Source organism: Phasianus colchicus, chromosome 4 (genome assembly GCF_987193195.1).
Source record: "Phasianus colchicus chromosome 4, bPhaCol1.hap1.1, whole genome shotgun sequence".
Classification (NCBI taxonomy): domain Eukaryota; kingdom Metazoa; phylum Chordata; class Aves; order Galliformes; family Phasianidae; genus Phasianus; species Phasianus colchicus.
In genome coordinates this window covers 51,237,821-51,256,146 of record NC_143439.1, presented here as the reverse complement: position 1 = coordinate 51,256,146, position 18,326 = coordinate 51,237,821, and the positions used below count along the sequence as shown (strand labels likewise).

The 18,326-nt window shown below is 38.4% G+C and overlaps 1 protein-coding gene across 1 annotated transcript; it reads left to right on the top strand.

The window, feature by feature from the left end:
- Nucleotides 1-431: 431 nt before the first annotated feature.
- Nucleotides 432-18,063, top strand: PGM2 (phosphoglucomutase 2). Its single transcript, XM_031588466.2, has 14 exons — nt 432-595; nt 3,514-3,681; nt 4,453-4,559; nt 4,875-4,959; nt 6,680-6,763; nt 8,115-8,308; nt 9,177-9,366; nt 10,039-10,136; nt 11,729-11,909; nt 12,012-12,105; nt 12,975-13,104; nt 15,593-15,782; nt 16,433-16,566; nt 17,345-18,063. Exons 1-14 carry the CDS (start codon nt 524-526, stop codon nt 17,445-17,447), a joined length of 1,830 nt encoding a protein of 609 aa, XP_031444326.1. The 5' UTR covers nt 432-523; the 3' UTR covers nt 17,448-18,063.
- The last annotated feature ends 263 nt before the right edge of the window (nt 18,064-18,326 follow it).

Sequence of the window (18,326 nt, the reverse complement as noted above, 5' to 3'; positions counted from 1 at the left end):
TCATTATTCTCATTGCTTGCACCTGCCATTAATATGGGATTCATGGTCCACATGATAACAGAAATAGTGTCATTCGGTAGCAGCAAGCAACTTAGGCCAGATAGGGTGTAATTAACAGCAAATTGTGTTGAAACAAAATTACTCTTTAACGTGAACAACACTTGCAATACTCTTTGCAAATGTTTTTTGCGGGTTCTCAGCCCCACTCAGTGGGAACAGAGCTGCCAAGGTCTGGCAGCACCGCCCTAGAGGGCGTCGCTCAGGGAAAGCGGTGCACCCGGCGGGTGCTGCTTGCTCCAAGTCCCGAGCGCTGCGAGTACGCCGGCCGGGCCCGGCCACGGGAGGGCAGCAGCCACCACCCCCGGAGTCGCCCTTGGCAAGCTGCCGGCCGGGGTTGGGAAAGCGCCGCGGCCCGGCCCTGAACTCGGCCCGGCAGCGGGCGGGGCGGAGGCGGGGCGGCCCGTCCCGGACGCGCTGCGGAAGAGGGAAGCGGCGAGGCGGCGACTGCGGCTGAGACGGCGGCATGGCAGCGCGGGGCTCGGCGGGGGACGCGGCGCTGAGGCGCGAGGCCGAGCTGTGGCTGCAGTGGGACAAGGTGAGGCTGCGGGCGCCCTGCCGGGTTTCTTTGCGCGCTGCCTTTCCCTCTTGTTCCTGACCGCTCCTGTTGCAGAAAGAGCTGCCGGACGCGCAGCGCTCAGAGCTGCCGTGCCGTGCCTCGGAGCCCCTCTGAGCACCCGGGTCCTCCGTGTTTTGTTTGCCGAAGCGCCGTTTCCAGCCATCCGTGTGAGCCTGTCTCAGTGCCGGGAGTCCCGCTACCCGTCCGGCCGTCCCGCCGCTGGCGTGCGGCTGCCGGGCGCTCCGTGTGCTCCTGTCTCCGGCGTCTTTTTCTGCCTGCCCCTGCTATTACTGTAGCGCGCATCGTGTCTGTTCCTGCGGAAACGTTCGGACACCTGAGGACGTCTCTTTGCTGCCGTCTGCTTTGATCCTGACCGTGCTGCACGTCGACGGAAAAGCATCCTTTTATTTCCATATTCCACATGTCTAAACAGAGCTCCTGCGTGGCCGTGCTCTGGAAATGCTGACGGAGCTTCCCGTCACTGCATTTCCTGCACAGATCAGGCCTGGCTGTGCTATGGGCGGTTGGCACTTGGTGTCCCTACACACGAAGTTGCTCACTTGGAGCACGCTGTCCCCGAGGTGCTGTCAGTGGCTGCCCTTTGCCCATCGCCGCGCAGGATGTAGGTAGGGGTGCTACATGCTGCTTTGGTAGGTGGCCTTCTGCTTATTTCCAAGATATTCTTGAAAGCATGGAACATATACATATATATATACATATATACATATATATACATTCTCAGATTTCAGTAAGCTTTCGTGTTTTTCTCAGTTTAATGGAGTTTTGAGAGAACAGTCTAGTTTCAAGTGTGCCTGATATTAATAAGATAACTTCTCCAACTAATGTTCACTATATTCAAGTCTTCTGTCTAATCACGTCATTTTTATTGGTGATTCCAATTATCTCATGAATCCCTACTGAAGTCTAATTCAGCATCTCCTGAAGTATCTGTACCTTTTTGGAAGGTATGCTCTTGGTTAGTAATTGCATCTTTGACTGCAGTACTACTTGACCAGTATGCAATGCCTCATTGTTGATTGCTCAAAAACTGTAAGGTGTCATTGCTGTGGTCCTGTCATTTCACTTGCCAGGGAGAAATTCCTACAGTGTTTGCATTGAGCAATACCTCTAATCCAATATAACCCTTGTCCATTTATGCTTTTTTTTTTTTTTTTTTTTTTTTTTTTTAAGAGACCCCTTCATGGCAAGGATAGCTTTTTAATTTGAAGGGAGAAGTTAATATTTAATGATGATAAGCTGCATGTTTCTTGCAAAGTAGTAGCTTGCAAGAGCAAACCCTTGTGTATGGAAATGGCCCTGCTGACTTTGCTGAAAGGTTTTACTTAGGTAACAATTACTGTGTACATTACAGGGTATTTCATCACCATATGTATTGCAGAACTATCATATTTTTCATTTTTTCTTATTATCATGCATAAAATCATGGATAGAAGTTGGCTTTTGTTTTTATTAAAAATAAAACTTGTTTAGTCAGTACCCATCCCAATACTTTAAAACATCGAAAGGACTTTTGCACCAATGGAACATCTCTGGGGCCTTCAGTTAGCGTGGGTTCAGCTAAATAACTTTTGTGTGAGGAGGTAACATTTGAGCAAGTTGCACTGATGGTTATTCCTTGTATCATCACACCTGCTGCTGTAATCAGAGAGAGCGATATTCTCATACTTTTGTCCTGCTCCTGCAAGGAAGGTTAAGTTGCCAGCATTCCTGGACTGGTAAATTACTAATTCTTAAACTGGAAGTCAATAATTCAGGGGTACTTAATTGGAAAAAACGATTCTTTTTTCTTTAGTGATATTCTGCAGTATATAGTTTGCTGATTATCAGCAAAGGCTCATTAGCTTTTATTTAGACTGTCATGCCTGCCCTTCAGCAGGTGCATAGCTCAGTAATTAGGGCAGGATGTGTCCACAAATGATGAACGTATTGTAATGTTTAAGAAAAACACAGTTGGCTTACTTGGTAATCCAAGTTTGCACAGTCCTTACACCTTTTTATAAAAAGTTTACTCCCATGACTGCTTTGTGCATGTTCTTCAGCTGCAAAAAAAAAAAAAAAAAAAGATTTATTTTTTTGCCCAGGATGATCTGCTAGGCCTTCCTTTGATCTCAGCATATCTAGGTTATCCAAGAAACAATCAAGTCCCTGACCTTCCTGAGGTCAGTTGGTTGACCAGGAATCAAAGCTTATGTTCATTTGGAAATAATAATCTTTGTACTCCAGCATGAAGTGCATGTAATGGTGCTGTGAGTAACCTGAGGAGCACGCTGCTGCTTTGCATAACACTGTTGCTTGGTGGCTGGAGAGTGCCATCTGTCCTCCTGGCTCATCAGCGTTCAGGGAATTGAACTGATGTTAAGCCTGACAAATCCCACGTTATTGAGATGTTGGGGCAGACAGGACTTCACTAATTCAAAAAATGGAGAGTTGGTAGGAGTTGTATCATGCAAGCAATACGCCAACAAAAGGAGGAAGAGTTAGAAAAGAAACTTTTCATCATTCATAACAAGTGTGATGGGACCTTCCTCTTGCTGCTCTGCACAGTGTGAGAATTTGACTGTAATAGTTGAGCCGTAATCATGAGTGTGGCACTTCATGGACTTTCACAAGCACTACTCACAAATATATTTCGTGCAAATTGTTTATCTCCTGACCAGTCTGTTTGGTTTTTTTACTGCTCCTCTTGTACTGACTTTAAATTCAGGAGACAAAGCAAAAGTTCTGGGGCTCCCAAAGCAGTGCACTGTGCTGGGGAAGAATGTTCTATTAAGAAGCTTAAATGTGTTTTAAAAAAAGAAAAAAACATCAAACAAACAACAGCAAAACACACACACACACACAACCGCTTCTAGAATATCTGAATTTTATACCTACAGAATCCAAAAACTTCTGCAATAGTGAAGGAGCTAGTTGCTGAAGGAAATGTGGGAGAACTACAGAAATACTTTGGCTCACGAATGGAATTTGGCACAGCTGGGCTCAGGGCTGCCATGGGAGCAGGAATTTCTCACATGAATGACTTGACTATTATCCAGACAACTCAGGTATTGTATTCATTGTATTATTTCATTCAACTGGCTGGATCCAGGAATGGGCATTCTAGGGAAGTACATGGTTTTTACTAATCAAAAAGAAACAGGAGGAAAACAGAGCTAACCAGCATTTGGCTGAACTTATATGTATGTATAGGAACTAAAGTCAATCTACCTGGAGGGAGCTTAAAAAATAAAGTCCTTAGAATTACTGTATTTTGGACTGCTGGGGTATCATTGTATCATGACCTAAACAAGTATCCTTTCATTACTAAGGGTGAGATTCAGTTCTATCTTAATGTCAACTGGGATGCATTTTTTTTCGGAGCGTCTGGAATGATGCTATGTTTTGGCTCTTGAAGAATGATGTTGATAACACACTGATATTTATAGTTCCTGTTAAGCAGTTGTACAGAGTGAATGACTGTGCTGAGCCACCCACAGCGTAAACCACAACTGAAATGTTGGCCAGTTGTTCGCTTCCTTATGTGATACCTTAAAGAATAAATAATTTCTGAATCTGCAGATCAGACTAACCATGTTAACTGGTTCTTTCTGGAGCTGGTTCTGATTTTTGGAGAAGTGCTTAAATGCTGTCAAATTTTATCATTTTGGTTTGAAGGTTTTTGTCATTTCATGGTTTTTATTGATCCTAAAATGAATCCCAATCCAGTTCAGTGAGATGTGTGCAGTGAGATGTCAACATCTTAGCAGTCATCTTAATCCAATGACAAATGAAATACTGAGATTATATTAATGAAGTGAATTTGTTATTGTCTTCAGGGATTTTGCAGATACCTTGAGAAGAATTTCAGTGACCTAAAAAAGAGAGGAGTTGTGATTGGATTTGATGCTCGTGCCCACCTTTCAAGTGGAGGTAGTAGCAAAAGGTACTTTTCAGGTAGTATTTTATAGGTGTCTTACATGATTCTTCATGGTCTTATAACTGCTTCAACAGCATTTTCTCTTTCTCTAGAAAGAATTTGAAGGATTTATAGTATTTCTATATTCTTAATACCAAGGCAGTTTTTATAGTTGTGTTTTGTCTTTAAGGAATAGGGAAGAAACATGTTTAAGTTGGGTATAATGATTTTATTTATTTTATTTTATTAGTTGGAGTGAGGGGAGGAAAAACTTTGAAATTCAAGGAAACAAATGGATGAGAGAATGAATAAATTTCCAAGGCTTCTTTTCTTGTTATTTAGGTTTGCAAGACTCGCTGCTAATACATTCATCAGCCAGGGAGTTCCAGTTTATCTCTTCTCTGACATAACACCAACACCTTTTGTGGTATGTTTCTCTATTAAATCTTTTCATATACACACAAATTCTGTGAGATATCAAAAATTAATACTTATATTAAGGAAAAGTAGACAAAACATTTTGAACTTTTTAAGTTCTGACTGCTTAGACTGCTTGCTTTATGTTTACTTAGCTAGGTTTGATTTACAATATCCATAGCAGTAGAAGGAAGAAGATGAGTAGAATATCTGTGACAGTGAGCTGTATTTGTACCCATTCGTGCTTTTGGGCACATTTCTTGAAGAAGTCATTTCATAGTCTCTAGCTTAACAGAGTGATAGAATATCCTGAGCCGGAAGGGACCCACAGGGATCATAGAATATCTGAGTTGGAAGGGACCCATAAGGATATGGAAGGATGGAGACTTAGTGTGTAACGTCCTTGTACTGATATAAAGTTTAGTAGATTTAAGGCCACATTCTTCACAAGACAAGTTAAAGCAGTGTTGCGTGAGCTATAGCTGATTGTATTTGCTGTTAAATAGCCAGGATTGAACTTGAACTGGACCTCTAGTCATGAATAATGCTTTATTTTCAATTCACTCTGCTTGAGCTAATTTATAATACTCTCTCCAAAACAATTTTCTTCCATACTATAATCACAGAATCGCCAAGGTTAGAAAAGACCTACAAGATCATCCTGTCCAACCATCCACACATCACCAGTAGTTCTCACTAAACCACATCCCTCAACACAATGTCTAAACATTCCTTGAACACCTCCAGGGTTGGTGACTCTACCACCTCCGTGGGTAGCCCATTCCAGCACCTGACTACCATATTTCCTAATGTCCAGCCTCAGTCTCCCCTGGTGCAACTTGAGGCCATTCCCTCTAGTCCTATCACTGGTTACAGAAGAGCCCAACCCCCAGCTCACTACAACCTCCCTTCAGGTAGTTACAGTGAGCAATAAGGTGAGCCCTGAGCCTCCTCTTCTCCAGACTAAACAACTGCAGCTCCCTCAGTAGCTCTTCCTATGGCCTGTACTCCGGACTTCTCACCACCTTAGTTGCCCTTCTCTGGACACACTCCAGGGCTTCGATGTCTTTCTCATAGTGAGGGGCCCAAAACTGAACACATGCTTGAGGTGTGGCCTCACCAGTGCTGAATAGTGGGAGTTCAGTTACTTCCCTGCTCCTGGTATCAATACTATTTCAGATACAAGCCAGGATGCTGTTGGCCTTCTTGGCTACCTGGGCACACTGCTGGATCATTTTCAGCTGAGCATTGACCAGGACCCCCCAGGTTCATTTCCTGCTCCAAGAACTGCTCTCACAAGACAATATGGATGAGAACGCTGCAGTTTTAGTTCTGGTTGCCCTACACAGACTTCCATCGTTACCCCAACACTTTATACTCTTAAAGATCTGAAGTGTTTCATGTCATTCAGAAGTACACAACAGATGCATTCAGCTTCCTTCTGTAAAAATGTTACTCTAGTGAGCCACAAAGTATCTAAAACAGAACTAAATACACTTGTTGTGTTTATGGTAAATGTCAGGTAATGGCAAGAGCTAAGGTTGTATCACATGGATCCTGCTGGAGCAAATGTAGCTGATCCTTTAAAGATTCAGTCTGCAGGAATCATATCCTGACCTTTTTATCCTGACCTTTTTATTTGACAGTATGGAAGTATTCTCATTTATATATCATAAAATCTCCTGTAATGTTTTTCATATTCCAGTTCAATTAATCTTTTCTCTTTACAGCCATATACAGTAACTCATCTGAAGCTTTGTGCTGGAATTATGGTTACAGCTTCCCATAATCCAAAGCAAGATAATGGTTACAAGGTATTCCTAAGTGATCTATTTTTTTTCATTTTTGTTGTTTTTTAATCATTTTTTTTCCATGTAGAGATATTAATACTATTGTATGCAGTTCCTACTGTTACTGACAAAATGAATAGGTAATTTGATTCTTGAGATCCAGATCTAAACAATGACGTATTACAGTAATAACAAAATATCTTAGCTCTATAAAGCAGAAAGGTAAGTATAGTTCTGGAACGTTAGAACGTTAGAACGTTATAGTCTGGAGCGCTTTAAAATATTTAATAAGCTTAATGAGTTGCTTGTAAAAAACACTTGGATTAAATTCCATTGATTTCACATAGTATATTTTTTCTTTTGCTAAATGATACAACTATCAGTGTGCCTTTTTTTGTGTGTGCTTCAAGAAACAAATGACAGATGGCTGAGCGGCCTGTCTGCCAATCACATACCTGGACCAGTCATGTATAGATTGTTTCCAGAATACAAAAACAAAAGTTAGGAGGTCTTTCTTTGTCTTTTACAATAGAAAATCGAGGTATTAGACAAGATGATTTCTCCCTGCCTGTTCCTTCAGAATTTCTTGTCTCACTGTTTGAACTGTTTTGTTTTTTGTTTTTTTTTTTAATGTATTGATCTTGATAGCTTTTCCACATCAGTTTGAATGTCTCATCAATTACTTTGTTAATCAACTTCATTTTTGCTGGTGTTTTTGTTATTTGATGTGCATGTATACATGACCCAGGTGCTGTTAGGTATAGTTCCTTTAAGATTGTAAAACATCAGTAGGAGGGAGTATGCAAACAACTGTCTGAATTAAAACACAATTCTGTTTATAGATAAGCATAAAACCTGCTCTTGGATGTATAAGCAATTTTTTAAAAATAAAGGAACATCTTGAAACTTACATGAATTTGTGCTTGCTGTTGTGGCAACACTGCAGCTGTAGACAGCTGTAAGGTTCTTGTTTAGGTTTTGTTTTGTTTTGTTTGATAGTAGAAGTGTTTCATTTTTATTTTGACACTTTTTTCCTCTAAAGTATTGTTTTATATTTAATGATTATCTAAAAATTGAGAGGAAATATCTTGGGGAATTTATCAATTCCAAAGCTGGCAGACAGATTGAGCCTTGTTTTGTGTTTCATTATGAATTTCAGTGTGCTCTGATAAAGCTTAATAGCTTTTTTGTAGAACAAAAATAGGATTTCAGGGGAAACATTGAGAATAACAATAGAGAATTACTCTGGTTATTCTTCAGTGGAATTTACTATAATACTTTATCAATATCAAATACATCTTAGCAAACAAAAAATGGCAAAGCTATTCTACTGTATTAATGACAAAAATGAGCTCTTACTCTTATTATCATTCAGGTTTACTGGGAAAATGGTGCTCAGATAATTTCCCCTCATGACAAAGGAATTTCTCAGGCCATTGAGGAGAATAAGGAGCCATGGCCTCAGGCTTGGGACGATAAACAAATTGACAGCAGTGTGCTACTCCACGACCCGTATGCCACTATCAATAAGGAATATTTCAAAGACATACAGAAACAGTGCTTTCACAGGTAAGTAGTGTTAACTCTGTTAAGAATACGGGATTTTTCATGGCAGTTTAAATTGACCCAAGACAAGGCAGCTGTGATTCTGCTTTTTCCCTCCCTGTATTCTTGTGATCTTCTGTGTCAATACTGGCAGCTGTGTCATTACATAGTAAGTCAGTTCATAAACTTAGTCTGGCAAGAATCTAAACCAGTAAGGTGAATGATTGTTTCTGATTATATTATCTTCCTGTAATGATATGATTGTGCATCAGCCAAATGGGCTACTGTGTGCAGCTAGGGGAAAGCTAAGGGTTGATACTGACTATGTAACTTGATGTTCTGGGGTTACAGCCTTACAGTGAGCCAGACTGTTCTGATAGAAGGAGGTCGTACTCTGTTATTCTTCAGTATGTTTCTGGTGACCTTGGGAGCCTTGCACATATGTATTGCTGTCACTTGCTTGGTATAAACTTTACTCAATAAAATTAAGTGGATGTTTCTTTTTGTAAATTAAATGAGCAGCAACCTGTTAGATCTGCCTGTTTACATCACAATCTTAACTATCCCTGATCAGATGGTTTACATTCCAGAGTTGGGGATGAGGAATCAGTCAATTGTATTTATTTTCCACTCATCTCCTTTGGTGTGTATAGAGTGTATTACTCTCTTTCCAGTAATTTGCAGAACATTGGATACCTACAGTGACTCACAGATCTAGATTGGTTTAATCTCATTTTTCAGAAGTCATTGCCTTTAAAAACTGACCTCCTTCAGTTTATCATGTTAACAGTACTATAGAATACTGAGTCACAATGATTTCTGAATACAGTGAATTTTCATGCAGAATGTTCTGCCATACTCAAGTTTTTATTATTAATCTCTTTTATTTCAGGAAAATAAACAAGGAAACAAACCTGAAATTTGTTCATACTTCTGTGCATGGTGTAGGTCATAAATTTGTGCAGCTGGCCTTCAAGGCATTTGATCTTAGACCTCCTTTTGCTGTTCCGGAGCAGAAGGATCCTGATCCAGAATTTCCCACGGTGAAGTATCCAAATCCTGAAGAAGGCAAAGGTGTTCTGGTAAATATATATAATTAATATTTCTTAATATTCTAAATACAGTGTCTATGTGTTTTTCTTAGTAGTTGCAATGTCTCAATGTTTATTTCTGGTCTATTTTTACATTTATCAAAGAAATTCCTGGTATCATTTCATTAAAATTTGTAACTCTCTATGAGGCAGTCAGGTAATAATTATCTGTAACTTTAAACTGTACTTTGTTCTGCTAACAAAGAATGTGCAGCATCTGCACCCAGAGCAAAATGATAGAATTCCTATTTAAAATAAATGAATAAAGAAAAAGTAGAGATCTTCACAGTCAATTTTTAAAAGTTTTTACAGCTTAGGTCTGAAATACAAAGGCTGAAATTGTTCTCAAACTACAATTGGATCAGGGGCAATCCTGACAATAAGGAGACTAGATTTTCTGATATGAGTATGATCATTTTCTTAGTGAAAACCCTACTGGCTGTAACAACAAAAGCGGAATGATGCAGGTGAAGTTAAATATCCTGCCTGTGCTCTGCTGTTGCCAGGCTTCTATCTGTGATTTGGTTTGAGTTGTTTGAGACTCATCATGAAATTGAGTGTTTGAAATTAAATAAACTGGGAAAGTTATTTGAAGTCTGTAAAGGATGTGAAAATATTTAGGAGTATTAACACTTTCCTGATGTTGCTTACCACTGTTTTCAGACCTTATCTTTTGCTTTGGCTGAAAAAGACGGGGCAAAAATCATTTTAGCAAATGATCCAGATGCTGATCGACTTGCAGTGGCGGAGAAACAAGAAAGGTATGGCAACAAATAAATACAACATTTTGGGCTTAAACATTAGACTAATTTGAGGGATTCTGACTACCCGTGTTGCAGAGGAAGGTAGAATAGTCACATTTGTCCTTTTTAGACTAAAACCATATAGAAAAGTGAGGGGACTGTAAGCAGAAGCAGAAGCAATTAAAATTAGACTCCACAAGAAAGCCTGAATAGTTATTTGACATTTGCATTTGAGGTATGCACAGAAATATGTGAACTGTTACAAATGCTCTGCTTCTTTAAAGCTAGGTTTTCAGATAGAAATGTTTCAGAAGACTGATGAACATATTTTCATATTGTGTTTACTGAGAAATAACTTGAATGTTCTGCACAACTTCTGTAGTTACCAGAGTATCTCAGGAATAAAGAATAATTGGTTTGTCTGTTGGTCTTGGCTTTCCTGTTTGTTGCTTTTGCTTTTGTTTTTTTTACCCTTTGCTTTCACAGCATGATCTAAGGAGGCTTCTCTGCCTAAGTAGGATGAGCTAACTGGCACTCTCCACTGTATCTCTGGAAATGTTAGCTGGCATATCCTGGAGTTTGGCACATGTCAGCCTTAGCTGGCAACTGAGCATTAAGGAAAATGCATAAAAAGCTTTAGTTTAGGCTAGTTATAATGGGCTAAAACAAGAATGCAAAATCACCCATGCTTTTTTGTCTTAAAACTTATGGCTATGGGATACTTAGAAGGGGTGTTTATTGTATGCACCACTACTGAGAGTATGGTGCTCTCATTCTGCTGCTGCTTTGCTAATTGTTTAGCCAGTCTTAACAGTCATCTAACTTTTGATCCTGCATTATTTCTAAATTCCACTGTAGCTTTTCATACACTAATCAAATACTAATATAGGCTTCTATGGTATCTGTACTTCTTTGACAGAAACCCCTGCTAGAACACATTCTTATGCTAAATTGTTGCTGTGTATTGCTTAATGCCTGCTGGCATCAATAAGTGCAGGAAGTGCATCTGCTTTGCTTTCACAACAGGTATTTTTACTGTAGGTCTAGATTTTTGTTGGTCTGCCAATGTCTTTCTCCCCTTTCATGACTGGGATTTTGTGGGCAATTTTGATATCTGTTTTTTCCTTTTTCATTCGATTTTTCATGTTCAAACAATGTATATATATTTGTATGGGTTTTTTTTTTTTCAGTGACAGACTGATGTATTTGTCATTAAAAGAAGTATTTGTCACCAAGTCAACCAAAAATAGTGATCACACAAGTACTGTATTTTCATGTCTGTGCATGTCTGTAATCATTGTTTTTTAAAATTTGTATCTGCTGGGTGGTTTTGTTGTTGTTTTTAATTTAAAATACACCAGAAATATCACTTTTTTGTATTTGGATAAACTCATTAGCTGGTGCATATGATGGAGGAGAACAATAAGCATTCCAGGATTCTTTGGGGAATTTTTTTTTTTTTCTTACTGAACATAAGGTATCTTGTTACTGTTACTTGGAATTCAGATGTGGTAGTTTTATTTACTAGTTTTCATATATGTAAGAACCAGTAGAAGTTTTTCCAGTACTGTCCTTTAAATTCTCTATTTTTTTTTTTTCTCTCTCTCCAGTGGTGAATGGAAGGTGTTTTCTGGAAATGAGCTGGGAGCTCTGTTAGGTTGGTGGATTTTCACTTGCTGGAAAAATCAAAATAGGGATGCTTGTGCTATTAAAGATGTCTACATGTTATCAAGCACAGTTTCTTCCAAAATTCTGAGAGCAATTGCACTAAAGGAAGGTTTTCACTTTGAGGTAAGTTGTTAGAAGATTACTGGATATACTTTTATTTGCTTTCCTACTCATTGCTTTTATTTCTAAAGTCTGTGGGTTTTTTTTTTGTCATCACTTTTGTAGGAGACACTGACAGGTTTTAAGTGGATGGGGAACCGTGCCAAGCAGCTCATGGATCAAGGAAAAGCTGTTCTTTTTGCATTTGAAGAGGCGATAGGTAAGAAAGTATGCTATGTTCTGGTATCCTTTAAAATAGTGAAAGTGTTCTGTTCTCAAAAAATGGCAATCTAGTGCTGACCTTAATGGGAGTTATTGATATCAGCCACTTGGCTGATTGGTATTACTAGTATGCAGTCCTAATCTCTATTTAGCACCAACTATGGTGATGTGAACTAGGTGTTCATAAGACTTTAGTAGCACCACTCTCTACAAGTCTTTGAAAAAAGGCACATTTTTTAGGCTTCAAATGGAGTACTTGTAACTGACATCTTTTAGCAAAGTTTAACCATGAGCAAAATGTAAAACTTCCTCAAAAATATTTGTAAGCTGCAAAGACATGTGTAAGCTGAAAGTACACAGGACAAAAATTTTAAAGCTGTCATACAATTTCTTGAGTATCTCAGTACCTGCAAACAGTGAAAATGTGACTATATAATGGATAATTCTCAGTGTTACCATGTACTGCTGTGGAGGGGTAATCACATTTCAGAGTCTCACACTTGCACTGTTCTAGTAGTGTGGCATTTCTTTTTTGTAACAGTTCCAAAGATATTCAGGAGCACATGGCACTAATATAAAACAAATCTGTCCTGAAAAGTCATTAAATACTTTACTTACTGAAATTAATTTTGATTAAAAGAGAAACAATTTTTCAAATCTTAGTGTATGCTGAATAAACATTATAGAATTAAACCAAAAATACATACTATGGCAATATTCACTTCTCCTTTAAACAACAGCCTGTCTTACCCTCTACTCCACTCCCATTGCTATCCCCCCAGTACTATCTATTATTCTTATTAAAAAAAAAAAAAAAAAAATCCATCAAATTTGTAAATAATAAATATTATTTTTTTCTTTGCTTAGGGTATATGTGCTGCCCTGCTGTTCTGGACAAAGATGGTGTCAGCGCTGCTGTTATAACTGCAGAGATGGCTAGCTTTTTGGCTACCAGGAATTTGTCTTTGTCTCAGCAGCTGAAGGCTGTCTATGATGAGTGAGTTTGATTATAATTGTCTAATCATCAGATTTTCTCCATTCCACGTAAGTTGCTTAATAGCAATCTATGGCATACAAAGAAACGAACACACAGGTATGGTAACAGTGATCCGGCGAGCTCTCCTATGTCTGGAGTTACATACATGATTTGGTTTTGTGTAGTTCTAAAGCAGTGATTACCTTCCTAGCTCTTACTCTATTCAAGAGATGTTTGTAACATTTTCTAGTTTTTCTGATGGATTTCCCCCATTTGAAAAGTTTGGCTCTTGAGCACTGCTCTTTCTTGTACAAAAGATTGGACTTTGTTTTGTTTTGTTTCCCCAGCAGTATTGGTGCACTGTGGAGCTTATAGTGCTTAAACACACCAGATGCACAAAAACATTAATGGCAGAATGTGTCTAAGTAGCTCTGGCATATTTATGCTATCTGGCTTATTTCTGTCCTGCTTGCAGTACTACTTGTGATTAAATTAATTCTAGTTGGCACTTAGTTAGAATTTTTATTATATTATTCTGTCTTTCATTTTTTGATTGATAATGTATTTTCTTTCTGCTCCTGAATACCCAGATTTAAGCTGATTCAGCTGATGTGCTATGGCTGGCTCTGCTTGCTATATCCAACTGGGTATTCTCCTGAAAGCTTCGAATATGAGGCCTCCTTTTTCTTTTTCCTTTAACACATTCAAAGACCTGCAGAAATCAATAGCTGAAATGGCCGTTGGACTCTTTGGGGCAGGGTGGTTCATTCCTCATGTGGTTTCTAGGTTGGTTTTTAAAAAGGAGACAGCAGCACAGACTGGTGGATACTCTTCACCTCTTCATTTCCAGTGGTATCCCTAACAAAGCTGTGGTGGATCTTGAAGAAAGACTCATGGAAAACTCCAGCCTTTGTTCTTCTAGTTTCACCAGTCCTCAGAGCATTAAACATACTTGTTTCATCAAAAAATTAAGAAGGAATCAGGTGCCAAAAACATTGCAAAAACCGTGGAACTCATCAGCTTTTGTATGTAGCAGAAGTCTGAAAACAGTGTGAAACAGTAAAACAAAGACAAACAGAGAAAATCATGTCTAGAACTGCAAATATGGTATCTGACTTGGAAATTCTCTTTCCTGCTTGTAGTTGGAAGTGTATATTCAGAGAACTGTCCTTCTCTGGCATGTGCTTGCTTAAGTACTCATTCAGTAAACACCTGAATGTTCAGGTTGCCTTTAGAATTGGGATGTTTAACAGAGTGGAACTTAGCCATGCCACTTGTCCACTGTGTAAACAGCTAAGAAGGTCAGATTTATTTAGCATGAAAGCATCCTGCAGATGCACCTCAGAGGAAGACTCTTCATGTTTCTTGCACATGGTCACCATTTGTGGAAAACCTGCAAATACACGGGGAAGAAAACAACTCTGTCTTATTAACAGATGCTTGATAACTGGAATGGCAGGGATTTTCCTGGTTTGCGTTGGAGTTAACGATGTTTGCTTATTGTTTGTGGCTAGTATAGTGTTCTATTTTTCTGCTCCCTTCTTTTCTGGTCAGGGTTATCTTGTGAACTGCTTGTAGAGCAGAACAAACTCTGTTTAGTATTTTGGAGGTATAATAGAGAGGGTCTGATATCATTACCACCCCATCTCAAAGCTGAAATAGATAAGGAAAAGGACATAGTCCTAGCAGGTTCATCACTTGTTTCAAATATAAGGTAGGCTTTTTTAATTTCCTTGCTGGATTTTCAAGATTGATTTAACAACTACTAACCTTCAAGATGTTTACTTAGGTATAAATATGTTGCTGTTTCAGAAGCCTTCCAGATTTCTAGCATGAACATAATAGTGTTAGTGAAAGCTTCTGTCCTTCAGATTTCTCCAGGCATCAAAGATTTTCATCAGCTGTTTATCTTTAGGAAGAATCACTGAAAGAACCAGTCCAGGTTTGTATGCTTACCAACAACATGCTCTTCTGAAAATTCAGTGCTAGCAGGCGAGTTGTTTTTGATGCAGATTCGGCATCATGTTATTTGGCAGCAAATGGATAATGTGAAGAGATGATAATGTAAAGAGATTATAGACAGAACAGTGTAGTTTAATAGAAACACTTTAATGGGAAAGCAGTTTCTGAAATTTGTCTGGAAAAAAGTCTGGAAATTTTGTTACTCAGAAGAGGTCAGCTAGTGTCCACTCAAGGTTACATATTTAGACATATTTTGTTCTCTTCCTGTGTGTTTAGATCTCCTCGTGGCATCATTATTTTTTTTTCTGGTTTAGAAGCGAAGTTTCTCACTTTCAATTATTAAGGAAATTTGTATCTGGAGACCTTTCCCTCTCCAAGTATGTAAAATGGAGCAATTGAACTGTCAAGACATTTAAAAAATTGTATCAGGGTGTACTTATGCTACAGTTATCCATAGATTCTTGCTTTATAGAATGTTGTGTAATGTGTGTAGTGTATAACTAATAAGACTGTTGTTTCTTCAGTTGATTGGTACATGTCTTCCCAGATATGGCTTCCATATTACCAAAGCTTCATATTTCATCTGCCATGATCCTAAAGTGATTCAGCAGCTTTTTGACAACCTTAGGAATTACGATGGAAAAGACACGTATCCAAAATCTTGTGGTAGATTTAAAGTTTCTGGAATAAGGGATCTAACTACTGGGTATGACAGCAGCCAGCCAGATCAAAAAGCAGTAAGTGTACTTTTACCATACAGAATCATGTGTAAATACGTACATATACGAATATTCTACAGAGAGATACCCTAAGACATACATTCACACCTGACTGTAAGTTGAATTAGATTTGTAGTGATTGTTTTGTTTTGATGGGGAATAAATCAAGGTTATTTTTTTTCCTTTTCTTTTCTTCTGTCTCTTTCCCTATCTCCCTCTCTCTCTCTCTCTTTCCCCTCCTCCCCTCTCACCCCCAAGATGACAGTCTATACAGGGAGGTAGAAGGATCTTGCTGTAGTGCTGCAGCAATCCTGCATTAACTTGTTGTAAGTGTAAGCTAAGTGGTCCATATTTATTTTTGTCCTGGGGGAAGCTTGTCATAGAACAATCTCTGTTTACAGTTGAAATGTTGACTAGATTTGAAATGAGCTACCTAATGGTATTATTTAACAGCAGTTTTAGTTTTACTACCAGGTTGAGGGTCAGCTTGTGATTTGCCTGCTGTAGTCACAAGACTACACAGTTTACAATGATGAAGAAAACAGAACACAGCTTGCTTTTATCTGATGCATTAGTTACACTATATGAATCACACCATGTGTTTTGTTTTGAATTGATTATAGTCCCTTTGTAAATGTTGTATATATGTATGTTCTTACTATTTTCAGATACTTCCTACTAGCAAAAGTAGCCAAATGATTACATTTACTTTTGCTAATGGAGGAGTCGCCACAATGCGAACCAGTGGAACAGAACCAAAAATCAAATACTATTCGGAACTTTGTGCACCTCCTGGAAACAGGTATTGTCACCTACAGGGTAAATGCTGTGTGATAGGGGCTGACCAGCTTCGTCGTATTGTTTTGGTGGGGAAAAGGCACTTCATGATTGAATAATATTACTACAGTCACTTTTATTCTTCTGCAAATAAATATGCATAAAGCTTCAATCCTGAACAATGTATTGAATAATTCTTTTGCCACTGAAATTTCTTTAAACTTGGTTTCACATTCAGTAAAAACAAGATTAAGAAAAGCAGTCTGTTTTAAATGAAAGTGGGTATGCTCCCTCTTTTTTTTAACATATATTTTGTTGCTTTAGGCTTGTACTATTACACTTTATTATAGTTGCATATTTTAAACTAGTTTATTCTGTAATTATATCCTTGACTAATAGCTTGGGAAGTCACGTAGACTGAAAGATAAGCAACGACTACTCTAATGATAATAATGCTTTCTTACCAATGAAAATTTACCTGAAAATACTATTAAGTACATGAATTTGAGTTACTGAATGTATATGATTTGTAATGCAGTAGAAGATACTCTGAACTCAAATTGACTGTTGTTCTATTTTAGATTATATTGTAGGTTTCTGTTTTTTCATAGTGTGTGCCTCTCACACATCAACTGGAAGTGAAAATCAATGCTTATTATAGGAGGCTCTGAGAACTCATATATATATATATTTCTCTCATTGATAAAAAATGTTTGTCTAAAACAATACTTCAGACTGCAAATGTTCTTTTTAGCTACTCCACTGTGACATGTTTTCTATTCTATGTGGATTTTGTTTCATAGTGACACTGAGCAGCTGAAGAAAGAACTGGATGAATTGGTCAATGCTCTTGAAAAGCACTTCTTTCAACCAGAGAAAAACAATCTTCAACGAAAGACTGATTAAAATAGAACAATTACTACCTTCATTGTATTTGGCATTCTGGCAGCATTAAAAATGCATTATTTAATAAGTAAGGATTTTTCGGACCAAACATCTGAGAACTGACAAAAAAGATTTCTGCTTTTATTAATATTCATTCTATATACTGTTGAATTTAGTATCTTGTTTTGAAAGGGAAGCATGTCTACCCTTGAAGGACCAAAAAAAGCCAGTGAACTTACACACTGAAAGTTGTCTGCAAATGTATTTCAATCAAAACTTGTTTAATTAAATGCTCCAGAGTAATATCCTGATTTCTGAAATGCAGCCTGTTTGGGGGAAAACTTTCTTTTGTCTGTGGGTAATCTGACAACAATATGAAACTCTATCTAGGTTTAGATTTGCAGGGCAAGTGCTGCTGTTAATAAGAACTGAAAGCCTGTGGTGAAACTTAGGTGGACTTAGGGCAAGTGTTTTAGAAATAGTGGTCTTTTGGCGGGGGACTTCAGCCCAAATAAACAAGGAAGCTACAGTAAATTTTTTGTAGTCTCTGTTTGCTGTGGGATTGGACTACATAGCGAACTCCAAGTTAGAGATGCTAAGCATGCCAAACTCTTATTCCTTAGGAGTGTGAAACATGCCTTTCGATACTGTGAACATGTTGGGACAGAGTGCATCTACGTACACCTTTCTGCCACCTCACAGATCTGAGCATGATTAGGGCAGTGCATCCCCCAGTGCTGGATCCTGTCATGCTGTATGCTACAAAATTTTGCTGCATAACTCTGCGTGTTGAATTTAGAGCAGAAATTTCCATTTCATTTTGTGCTGTCCTCTGTACTTACAGAGCCTGAGAGGGTTACATAGTGGTTACCAATTGGCTTTGCTATACTTTCTTTTTTT

What these genes read in the sequence shown, in the direction of transcription:
- PGM2 (XM_031588466.2), top strand. Translation starts at nt 524, where the DNA reads ATGGCAGCGCGGGGCTCGGCGGGGGACGCGGCGCTGAGGCGCGAGGCC. An exon ending in CTATTATCCAGACAACTCAG is followed by an intron (nt 3,682 to 4,452) that starts GTATTGTATTCA and finishes TATTGTCTTCAG; the next exon opens with GGATTTTGCAGATACCTTGA. An exon ending in AGCAAGATAATGGTTACAAG is followed by an intron (nt 6,764 to 8,114) that starts GTATTCCTAAGT and finishes ATTATCATTCAG; the next exon opens with GTTTACTGGGAAAATGGTGC.